General features: G+C 45.8%; 1 protein-coding gene across 11 annotated transcripts in view; it reads left to right on the plus strand.

The window, feature by feature from the left end:
* The window catches only part of Sema6d (semaphorin 6D), a 566,953-nt gene extending 556,186 nt beyond the window's left edge, over positions 1-10,767 (plus strand). For 6 of the 11 annotated variants that reach the window (XM_041678884.1, XM_041678886.1, XM_041678889.1 and 3 more), the window contains 14 exons: positions 100-201; positions 442-532; positions 982-1,101; positions 1,753-1,841; positions 2,548-2,765; positions 2,875-3,006; positions 3,317-3,472; positions 3,556-3,729; positions 4,462-4,602; positions 4,698-4,775; positions 5,123-5,184; positions 5,541-5,597; positions 7,021-7,188; positions 8,884-10,766. In XM_041678884.1, coding sequence (XP_041534818.1) covers positions 100-201; positions 442-532; positions 982-1,101; positions 1,753-1,841; positions 2,548-2,765; positions 2,875-3,006; positions 3,317-3,472; positions 3,556-3,729; positions 4,462-4,602; positions 4,698-4,775; positions 5,123-5,184; positions 5,541-5,597; positions 7,021-7,188; positions 8,884-10,169 — 2,874 coding nt within the window. In that variant the 3' untranslated portion in view covers positions 10,170-10,766. Of the gene's footprint in view, positions 1-99; positions 202-441; positions 533-981; positions 1,102-1,752; positions 1,842-2,547; positions 2,766-2,874; positions 3,007-3,316; positions 3,473-3,555; positions 3,730-4,461; positions 4,603-4,697; positions 4,776-5,122; positions 5,185-5,540; positions 5,598-7,020; positions 7,189-8,883 lie in introns of all 11 variants that reach the window. The other 5 variants (XM_041678890.1, XM_041678891.1, XM_041678894.1 and 2 more) reach the window with 5 other exon arrangements.
* The last annotated feature ends 895 nt before the right edge of the window (positions 10,768-11,662 follow it).

Below are 11,662 nucleotides of genomic sequence, written 5' to 3' on the forward strand. Positions count from 1 at the left end.
CGGCGGCTGTGTGCCTGCTATGTCCCCCGCTTTGTGGGCTCGCCATCATAACATCAGCACAGGAGATGTCTCACAGCCGTGTACTTATTCTTCCCTTAGGATGAGTGCCACAACTTCATCAAAGTCTTTGTTCCAAGAAACGATGAGATGGTTTTTGTCTGTGGTACCAATGCTTTCAACCCGATGTGTAGATACTATAGGGTAAGCATGTTTTAGATGATGACTTATTTTTCCCCTTCAACTATATTATCCTTCACTGGTTTGCTAGTAGAGCTGAACCTTCCGTGCTGTAACCCAGTGATTTGTTTTATCTCTCGTGTTATAAGAGAATGCAAAGCAGAATCCCTCAAATAGAATTTCAGTATAAATAAAGCAATATTGCCTTCAAATAAGTACATTGAACAGATGTGACACCAGCTATTTTTTTCTTTCCTCTTGCAGTTGAATACCTTAGAGTATGATGGGGAAGAAATTAGCGGCCTGGCACGCTGCCCATTTGATGCCCGACAAACCAACGTTGCCCTTTTTGCTGGTAAGAAGCTGTGGTGTTCTGAATATCAAGGATTAATGACATTGAAGGTAGATAAGAATTTAAAGGAAGGAGAAAGCTCAGACTTTGGGTGGATACTTTGACATAAGCATTTCAGCAGCTAAAGCCAGTTGAGCAAATTGTCAGGAAGAATACATTAAAAAAAAAAAAAAGAGTATCTCAGTGACTGGGATATAAGCCTTCTTGCACGTGGCTCTGTCATTAGCTAAGCTGCTGACCCTGAATACATTGCTTAATTTTTGGTGTGTAGACCCTTCATCTGTCAAAGTAGGTAATATCGTAGGACAGCCAATTAGAGGGCGAGGGTGAGCCCAGGTGTGGGTTACTGCACGGATAATGAATGGTGACAGGTGAAACATTGCGGAAGGTGACCATGCTGACATGCCGTAGGGAATTATGGTTATTTTACCAAATTATAACTCTGGTTTCAGATGGGAAGCTCTATTCTGCCACAGTGGCTGACTTCCTGGCCAGTGATGCTGTCATTTACAGAAGCATGGGGGATGGATCTGCCCTTCGCACAATAAAATATGATTCCAAATGGATCAAAGGTACCCGTGAGGAGCAATGCCGTTGGGTTGCTGGGGATGCTCAGATGGCCAAGGCCACCAGGGAGCTCAGGGCAGGACTTTTGATTGCTCATCTAGAATAAGCGCGTGGTGTTTTGCTTATGAATGGGGCATTGACAGGGAATGATCAGACCAGTCGACATGTCATCAGGGACATTCATCCAGGCCAGTATGCAAGTGACCGAAGCAAAATCCAACAGCTAAAGAGAGGCCTTGTCTTCGGGTATCAGTTTGTCTCACTCCAAATGCACGCAATACTATCTACCCTCCCTTGCCTGTCCACCCATCTTGGAACGTTAGTAGTGAGAACCAATGAGTTAAGTCATGTAGAGTCATTTTGTTCTTCCGAGGTTTAAAAACAAAAATCTCAATATGAGGTTTCCTTCCCTAGCTAAATAGGTTAATGAACAAATCTGTTGAAACAAAGACCTTTGCTGTAGTTCAGTTCCCTGTAGGCCGTGTTTACAGTCCATTAGCTGACTTTAAAGACAGGCTCCTGAAGTTGAACACACCCATGTTGGGACTCCAAGGAATCATTGCTGCAAGGGCAGTTATGCAGCATACCTGGCCGCTGGGGGTCTTACACTAACTGAATCATCCCTTAAGAATGGTTTGTTTTCAATTTTCTTCCAGAACCACACTTTCTTCATGCTATCGAATATGGAAACTATGTCTATTTCTTCTTCCGAGAAATCGCTGTGGAACACAATAACTTGGGCAAGGCAAGTATATACAGCTAGATATGCTGCAGTGTGAACTTGAACCACGTGGAATCGCACCCACCTTGGCAGACTTCTGGGTGCTCTCCTGTCCTGTTTTAGAGAGCTTGCTTCAGTGCATGTGAGGCCGAGTAAGGGAACCGGGTTGCTGATGGTACAGCTGATGGCTGGGAAACACCTCCCAATGCCCAAAGTGGGAACAGCTGCCTCCTCGGGCTTTCATTTCTATCACCACAGAAAGTGGGGGCTTCTTTTTCACTCTTTAGACAGCCATTGATGGTCTCATCATTTCCCATGTCAAAGGCAGAATGGAGAAGGGGACCCCCCGTGCCCCATTCAATTTAGAGTGTTTCTGTATAAGTACATGAACTCCTTGAGTACATCAGTCTCTTCTGTGACCACATTCTGTGACACCACTTTTTAAAATGAGAAGCAATAGAAAAAGTTAGATACAGAAGTTCAGACATGGTTTTCATTCTGCCCGGATGGTAGCTAGCTCATGTCTGGGGAGCGTGTTTGGCAGTGTGGGGAAAACTCTCCACTGCTCGCTTCCTATTCGGAAGCAGTGAGGGGGCAGCTAGTTTTGAGCCAGACATCGAGTTGGTTTGTTTGTTTTTGTTTTTGTCCCTCCCCTAAGTAGCAGCATTTTGCCATGTTCCTCTTCCATGCTCATAACCTCGTCCATCGCTTGGCTTTTGTCTCCCGGTAGGCTGTGTACTCCCGCGTGGCTCGCATTTGTAAGAACGACATGGGTGGCTCACAGCGGGTCCTGGAGAAACACTGGACTTCCTTCCTGAAGGCTCGGCTTAACTGCTCTGTCCCCGGAGATTCCTTTTTCTATTTCGACGTCCTGCAGTCCATCACAGACATAATACAGATCAATGGCATCCCCACCGTGATTGGGGTCTTCACCACGCAGCTCAACAGGTGGGAACCAGCAGAACCCTGCTCCTCCCAGGGGTGCACTGTGCTCCTTGTTGGACCCTGGCATGGCCCCCATTGCCAGCCTCTTCCTCACGGTTTTCTCATTTTTCAGCATTCCCGGCTCTGCAGTCTGTGCCTTCAGCATGGACGACATTGAGAAAGTGTTCAAAGGGCGATTCAAAGAACAGAAAACCCCTGACTCTGTTTGGACGGCAGTCCCCGAAGACAAAGTACCAAAACCAAGGTAAGGAAAAGAGTCGAAAGGTTTTTGTATTGAACAAAACCACTGTGAACCTTGGAACCCTCTGTCTGTCTGTCCTCCCTCCCAGCAGGGCAATCCTCTGAGGCAGCCCCCAGAAAGTCAGTAAATGGTGTCCTGTTACACCCTGTGCCTGTGGATGTGAAGGGCCCGTGGAATTCTGGAGCATTATATTGCTCCTCTGGCTTTGCTGCCATTCATTCCTCTCTTGACCTCTTTCCCACGGAAGGCGTGCTCACTCCTTAAATACAATTATGTGAGAGAGAATGATTGAAGATCGCCGTTTGCATTTCAGGCCTGGCTGTTGTGCCGAACACGGCCTCGCGGAAGCTTACAAAACTTCCATCGACTTCCCAGATGAGACCCTGTCTTTCATCAAATCCCATCCCCTGATGGACTCTGCTGTTCCGCCCATCGCTGATGAGCCCTGGTTCACAAAGACACGGGTCAGGTGAGACCAAGGGTAGTCTACTTCTACCGCACAGCTCGGTGACTGCCCACTGCCTGGTCTGACTTGCCTCTCTCCTCTGCTAGGTACAGGTTGACGGCCATCGAAGTGGACCGTGCAGCAGGGCCCTATCAGAACTACACAGTCATCTTTGTTGGCTCTGAAGCTGGTGTGGTGCTTAAAGTACTGGCGAAGACCAGTCCCTTCTCTTTGAATGACAGCGTATTGCTTGAAGAGATTGAAGCATACAACCAAGCCAAGTAAGTACGTCTGAGGAGAAATCTCTTCAGCTCTGCTCAAAAAAAAAAAGGCTTGGTGTGTATCTCCTCTGGCCATTTCCTCTCAGACTTCTAAATTAGTGGTGATTTTTACGGGTTCTGTTTGAGTTTTATTTCTTCTTTTATTACTTATCTCCCCCTTGAAATACCTTTCAGGCTTGTTTGTTTTTGTAAAGCCCACTAGGGCAAGGAGAGTGAACAGCTGATGAGCTTAAAAATAAGTCAGCCCTTCTTTCTCACCGGTGAAAAATGAGAACATTTCAGCACCATCTTACCTCGCAGATCTATTTCAGGAGGCCGCGTGTGGTACAGTTGATTGTAAGCATGCTCACCGAGGATAGACTTAAGTGTTTAGCTTTTTGTTCTAGCCAGGGAGCTGAGAATGTTCAGACAATTAAAATACAGAAGAAGTAAGCGAGAGGAATAGAGCACATGAGACAGACACCCAGAGGCCTCTGGCACGGGAGGACTTAAGCACGTTAGAATAGCATCCTTCTCTTTCTCTAGAGTCCAGCACACTCTTCACAGCAGCCATGCCATTCAGCCCTTTTAAACGCCCTTTGTTCAGCTTGAAATGGACCCGGCTATGCAAAAGCATAGAGCCATATCCCACAATTCCTTGGCTTGCTTTAGCCGCCAAATCCCACACACCTCATGTATCGTTGGCGTGGGTGTGACTTCAGTGTATATCTTCAAACCGTACCCACAAAACAGGTGCAGCGCTGAGAGCGAGGAGGATAGGAAGGTCGTCTCATTACAGTTGGACAAAGATCACCATGCTTTATACGTGGCCTTCTCCAGCTGCGTTGTGCGCATCCCCCTCAGCCGCTGTGAGCGCTACGGAGCCTGTAAAAAGTAAGCTGGTGTTTCCCCGCGCATTCCGGCTTGCAGTGGCATTTTCTGTGCTGATTAAGAAAATCCACGTCACAGCTTGTCTGGTTTTTCTACAGGTCCTGCATTGCCTCACGGGACCCGTACTGTGGCTGGTTAAGCCAGGGCGTTTGTGAGAGAGTGACCTTAGGGATGCTGTAAGTACCCCGGACCACCTAACCAGATATATTGCTTTTCGTTTCCTTTATTTCTTTTTCTGGTACGGGCAAAGTTTTTAAAAGAGAAAAACCTAAAATATGCAAGGGAAACGGGATTTAGACTCAGCAGCCCTTGAGGGCAGTGCATTCTGGGGAAGAACATTCCACTCTCTCAAACATCCTAGATAAACTAACAAGTAGTTCCTTCGGCAAGTTTGTTGAATCGTCAGTGTGTTCTCTCTGCTTACCGTCACTAATCAGTCTGTGTTCTCGGCTCTGTCCTGGTTGTCCCTTGTGTCCCTATGAAGGCTGTTAACTGAAGACTTCTTTGCTTTCCATAACCACAGCGCTGGAGGATATGAACAAGACATGGAATACGGCAACACGGCCCACCTAGGGGACTGCCACGGTAAGACAGACGCCTCCCTGCCCTCCTGCTGCTGCTTTTGACTACGGTTGCACGCCAACATTATTTTACAACCAGCCTTTAGAATGACTCGGGACACAAACCACCTAGCATTTGACGTAAACTTCACAAAAGCTGAGCTGTTTGGTCATGGGGGTCCGTTAGAAAAGATTCTGAATTTTTCTTTTTCTTCCCCATTTGAACTTCTGTTAAAAGCAATCTAGAGAAAGGTAGTCTAGCCGGTAGACTTTTAATTTGTAGTCTTTCCTTTTGACTTTTCCCTATGACTTGGAGTTCATAAACTTTTTGCTTTCTTTCGGTTGCTTCTCACTGATCACTTGTTCCTTTAATCCCTTTAGAAAGTTTGCCTACTTCAACTACACCAGATTACCAAATATTTGGCGGTCCAACATCTGGTTAGTTTTTTTTAATTTTTTTGAATTAACAACCTTTTCTTTCCTTCGGTTCAGCATTTTCAGCCCCTCTCCCCCTCCTCCTTTTGCGCAGTTTGGCAGCCCTTCATTTTTCTGCTTTGACTCATAAACCCTCTGAAGGTCCTGAAAGATGTTTTCTTACTCAGCCGTCCACCCATTGTAGCATGTTATTGATTCATCACTGACCCAGGCACATCCTTAAGGAAAGTCAAGTGGGCTGACATGTACCGCATTTCAACTGCACGCCGGCCGCCCAGCTTCCTTCTCTCTCAACCCCTTGCATTGTGAATGCTCCCTCTGGCCATCTATGTTCCATGGATGACGGAACCGCATAATGTCCCCCTTCTCTCCCCGCCTTTCATAAGACCAAGGAATGAACAATACACATTTTGCGAAAATGTGTATTTCTGAGTTTTCAAGATCTTTTTTGAATGTTTTGTGGCAATCCCAGGAATCTCTGAATGTTGTGATCTCAGTGGTGTGAGAGAAGCTTCAGGTGAATGAAGCTGGACTTTGATGTGTGACGATGTACAGTGGGGTCTCCGTGCACATCTGTCTGTGTTTGCTTAGAATTCTGGGACTCTTGGATCAGTCTCTACCATGTCTAAAAGCATATGCTTGTATATTCGTGGAAATCTACTAGGTTAAAGCTGGTAATGGATCCAGAGAGGTTCAGTTGCTCTTTGGTCTACACTGCTTCTAGGGTTCCCATCAGTTTTATCCCTCAGGGGAGGAGAAAAGGATGACCCATCTCTAGGATCTCAGCATCCCTAGTCAGTGTATAAATGCCATTGCCTGTGCATGAGTTACTGCTAACTCTTTGGAAGAAACTCCCCAGGCATTTCAGAGAGCACAGCAAGGTTTGTGTGCATGTGGATGGGACCTCTCAGTGCAGTGAGAAATCTCCAAATGGACAAGAGGCCCTGGAGAAGCACAATGGCCTCATAGGCAGAACTGGTTTATCCGGTCCAAAATCAGCTGTTTGCTTGGCCTTGGCCAGGTATTTCCTATAATTCCGTTATAGCTTCTCCAGGGAAGGGTAAAAGACCCCAACCATTCACAAAAGTCCTCTGTACTATACATATTACAAATAAATCAAATGAACCCCAAGATCTGGAGGGAAGCAGGATCATCCCGAGCTGGGGCTCACGTTACGTTTCCACGAGGAGACTTCAGTAGGAATGTTCTCATATCTTTACTTTTGAAATCTGCATAAACTTGTCCTCCTTGTCCGTTTTTAGTTTTTACACTTCTCTTACATGACAAGGATTTGGAATAGTCCCCCTGGTGTGCTTTTAACCCAGTTCTTAGGCAGGATTTCTCAGACGGTAAAAGTGCAACAAAGCAATCAGAAAACTCTTCCAACGCTAGCCGTGTTAATGGACATCTGTGTTTGCCACCACAGACATGGAGGTATCTTCATCTTCTGTTGCCACTGTGGCAAGTAGCCCAGAAATTACATCTAAAGTGGTTGATACCTGGAGACCTAAACTGACGAGCTCCCGGAAATTTGTAGTTCAAGATGGCCCATACACTTCTGATTTTACTGATACTATATCAGGTATCCCAAAGGGTAAGGCCTGGCCAGGCACCTCCTCTCCAACTGCATGGAAACCTGACTCCTCGCACGGCTCTCAGAGGTGAAGCTCCGTAGAACTAGAGGTGCCTTCCTCTAGGTTCTCTGGCCACAGTGACTTGGCTGTCCCCGTGGTTAAAGTCTGAGTGCATTCCTACCCGAGACATAGCTCCTGAAAGAGCCACTCAGGCATTCTAATCTGCGCCAGTTTCGGCCTGGAGACACTGAGAGCCTGCTGAATATCAGAGAATTTTGAGGGTCACCCTCTTGATATCAAAAAAAAAAAAATGAAAAAAAAAACTCAGATGACAAATATCCTGTTACCAAAATTCTATCTATCTAGGAGGCTTTCTCTGCCCCTTGCTTAGCTTCAGCTGGACCTGTGATGCGGAAAGGCTATGTGGAGTGACATGTCACTCAGATGCCACAAGCCATAAAACATGACATAGTGCTTGTCCATAATTACTACTCTCGGCACATAATAGATGAAGTTTAAAAGCTGCCTGACCAATTTGCTTATTAGATTTACTCCTCTGGGGAAAAGAAGTCTATCCCTTTGTGCATACACGGTGGTATCAGGTTTCCAATCAGTTCTTACCGCATTGCCTTGTCATTTATGATTTACTTCTGTTGATTTTTGTTTTTTTTTATATTTTCATTGAAAACAATTTTATACTCATTATTTCTGTTGATTTCTTCAGTAATACCATTTCTTTCTTCCTCTCTCTCCTGGTCTTTCACAATGCCATGAAATTTCCATAACATTGACAGCTGATTTAAACCAACTAATATTAAAGGCCTTAGTAGTACTCTCTTAACACCAGAGAACCTTCCCACTCGCTCGGACTCAGTTACTCTGGGATAGTTGCATGGATAACACAGAATGGACTTGAATACCTCTTAATCTAACCCTTCTTTAATCGATCCTTAGATGTCTGTGGTTGCATTAAAATCTCCAGTGGTTACCAACTAACTCACTCTTCACTCCCTAGGTCTAATTTAAGTATTCCTCAAATACCTCCAGATAATTTAGCGATATTTCTGAAACTAATACATAGATGATTTTCTCACACTGCCCGGCTTTCTTACATAGTAGCTACTTCGTGAATATTTCATCCCAAGATGAAATTTCAAAGTAGATCCGTGAAGACGAGAATGCGCCAGAGTACATTGTAATTAACCCTGACCAAGGACCTGATTTTAGTTTGTAGCCAGCTACGCTTTTGTTCTGGTTAACACAACTGTATTAGCATAGCTCTTTTACCTACCGTGATGTGTGTTTTTGCTAATTCAGGCATTGCCTTAACTCCAGCTGCAACTCTTTAGTCCTGATTTAGGAATTAGGGGAGAAGCGTAAGGTAAATGTTTTCTGGCATACTCTAACTCCTCTCTTTAGATAGAAACTCTTAAAATTCCTAACAGCTGCTTAAGGGAGATTGGAGGAAAGGAGGGGGGATATATGCCAAATGGAAGATAAGAGTCATGTTGCCTTTCGCAGCAAGCATATATGTTTCTGGAGACTGTAGTGTGATTTAAGGGGGAGGGGAAATAGATGGGAAACGTGAGGATCTGTTGATCCTATAAGCTAGGCCTATAGGGCATTTGAAGATAGCATTGGTTCAGTGTAAGCACTTTTGTATTTATCATTGTTTGGAAAGCACCTCGTTCAAAGTCTTCCCATATCTGTTGCAGGTGTACGGTGGGAAGTTCAATCTGGAGACTCCAACCAGATGGTCCATATGAACGTCCTCATCACCTGTGTGTTCGCAGCTTTCGTCCTGGGTGCGTTCATTGCAGGCGTGGCTGTATACTGCTACCGTGACATGTTCGTTCGCAAGAACAGAAAGATCCATAAAGACGCCGAATCAGCCCAGTCGTGCACCGACTCCAGTGGAAGCTTTGCCAAGCTGAATGGCCTCTTTGACAGTCCCGTCAAGGAATACCAACAGAACATTGATTCTCCTAAACTCTACAGCAACCTGCTGACCAGTCGGAAGGAGCTGCCACCCAACGCGGATACAAAATCCATGGTCATGGAGCATCGAGGCCAGCCTCCAGAGCTGGCTGCTCTCCCCACACCCGAGTCCACGCCTGTGCTCCACCAGAAGACCCTGCAGGCCATGAAGAGCCACTCGGACAAGGCCCATGGCCACGGTGCTTCGAGGAGAGAACACCCCCAGTGTTTTCCTTCCAGTCCTCCACCCCACTCCCCGCTAAGTCACGGGCACATCCCCAGCGCTATTGTTCTTCCAAACGCCACCCACGACTACAACACGTCATTTTCAAACTCTAATGCTCACAAAGCCGAAAAGAAGCTTCAGAACATCGACCACCCTCTTACAAAGTCCAGTAAGAGGGAGCACCGGCGTTCTGTGGATTCCAGAAACACCCTTAACGACCTCCTGAAGCATCTGAATGACCCAAACAGTAACCCCAAAGCCATCATGGGAGAAATCCATATGGCGCATCAGACCCTCATGCTGGACCCCGTAGGACCTATGTCTGAGGTCCCACCCAAGGTCCCTAACCGGGAGGCATCTCTGTACTCCCCTCCCTCAACACTCCCCAGAAATAGTCCAACCAAGAGAGTCGATGTCCCTACCACTCCCGGGGTTCCAATGACATCTCTGGAAAGACAAAGGGGTTATCATAAAAATTCCTCCCAGAGGCACTCTATATCAGCCGTGCCTAAAAACTTAAACTCACCTAATGGTGTTTTATTATCCAGACAGCCGAGTATGAACCGTGGAGGGTATATGCCTACTCCCACGGGGGCGAAGGTGGACTACATTCAGGGGACACCCGTGAGTGTCCACCTGCAGCCTTCCCTCTCTAGACAGAGCAGCTATACCAGTAATGGCACCCTACCCAGGACGGGACTAAAGAGGACACCATCCTTAAAACCTGATGTGCCACCAAAGCCTTCCTTTGTTCCTCAAACCACATCGGTCAGACCACTGAACAAATACACTTACTAGGCCTCAAGTGTGCTATTCTTGTGTGGCTTTATCCTGTCCCTGTTGTTGAGGTCGCTGTGAGGGTACCTTATGACAAGATACCTGCTTGTATTTTAAGAGAAACAAGTAGCCAAAGAAACTCTGTAACTTTGGTAACATCAGAACTTGCCACATGTAGCTACTGCATCCTGGCTTCTGTGTACTTGCCTGAAGCAAAGGGAGGTTCTGGTCATTCCATTTCTCTTGTTTGACGCTGAAGGGGTGTGTAGCCTGGAAGGGCTCCCTTCGCCAGTAGAAAGAGCTGACACAGTACTCAGAAGACTGAACAAATACTTGAAAATGGGTTCAATTTAGACTGCCATTATGTGTGGTCTTCCCATTAAATGTGAACATTTTAATATGTATGCATTCACCTTGCCTCTTGCACAAATGTCAAAATGAAAAGATGGGAATGTCTCAAAACAAAATGAGCTTGTAGATTACCAAGCAGTTTGCTAAAAAAAAAAAAAAAAAAATATCAATCTTTGACCCAAACTGTAGCATTTTTTTTTTCATGTGTGGCACTGTTTTTTTTATTTGATGCCACCAACAAAACTGTGTGAGAGGGGTGTGTGTGTGTGTGTGTGAGAGAGAGAGAGGGGGGGGGGGAGGGGGGGGAGAGAGAGAGTTCTGTACCCATTAGGATTTATTTAGGTGCCCATTGCGTCTTTTTGTACTATGGAGTTGTTTACACTAAGCATGACTGAAGACAGCTAACTTCCTCCCACACCACCAGTTCATTGTGTTCAGCTCCGAGAAAGGAAGTCGAGGCTCCTTTGACTGTCAAGTGATTAACTTAACCTATGTGGTACCCAATGTCATGTAAGAACATGTAAGAGTTCTAAATAATTTTGTGCTGCTATTCATCAGAACTTCTCTTCCAGCCTTGCCAGCTTAAGAAGTTAGAGTTACTAAGATGTACCCTTGATGTATCTACCAGTATTCAGTAGTAACGTTTACCCGTCCACTGTGAATCAAAGCTACCTAACCCTCGACACACTCATAAGTGTTTTTTTTGATTGTGTTATTTTTATTTTCCGCATAGCAAAAAATTTTCTTCTGTTCACCCTTGCTTCCCCCAAGACAAAAAGAGAAAACCAAAACAGAGGACGAAAGAAAGAGATGGAAAAGGAATTGTAGTCGGCTCACCAGGGAGGGCCTTAAAGCCCACACTGGTGCCGCCCTGTCCTCTGTGCTGTGTTCTGATGATGCTCTCCTGAGTCATGCAGGCAGTGACAGTGAACTGTAAATACCACATGTGAGTTTACCCGGATCTGTGCATCTTGTGCCTTATTCACGAGAGTGGTAGAAGTTCTGCAGTATGTGAAGTGTTTCCACTATTAGCGCATCATTTCCCATGTGCCAGTTGTAAATGTTCTTCAGCCAGCGCCCAATGACTTCTTACAAAGTCAGAAAGCAACCTCGAGCAATTTGTTGTTGAACTCTCCCCGCCCCCGCCCCCTCCCCGTCCCCCA

This window comes from Microtus oregoni, unplaced genomic scaffold (assembly GCF_018167655.1).
Source record: "Microtus oregoni isolate MIOR12 unplaced genomic scaffold, Mior012 000031F_ref0000149, whole genome shotgun sequence".
Lineage (NCBI taxonomy): Eukaryota > Metazoa > Chordata > Mammalia > Rodentia > Cricetidae > Microtus > Microtus oregoni.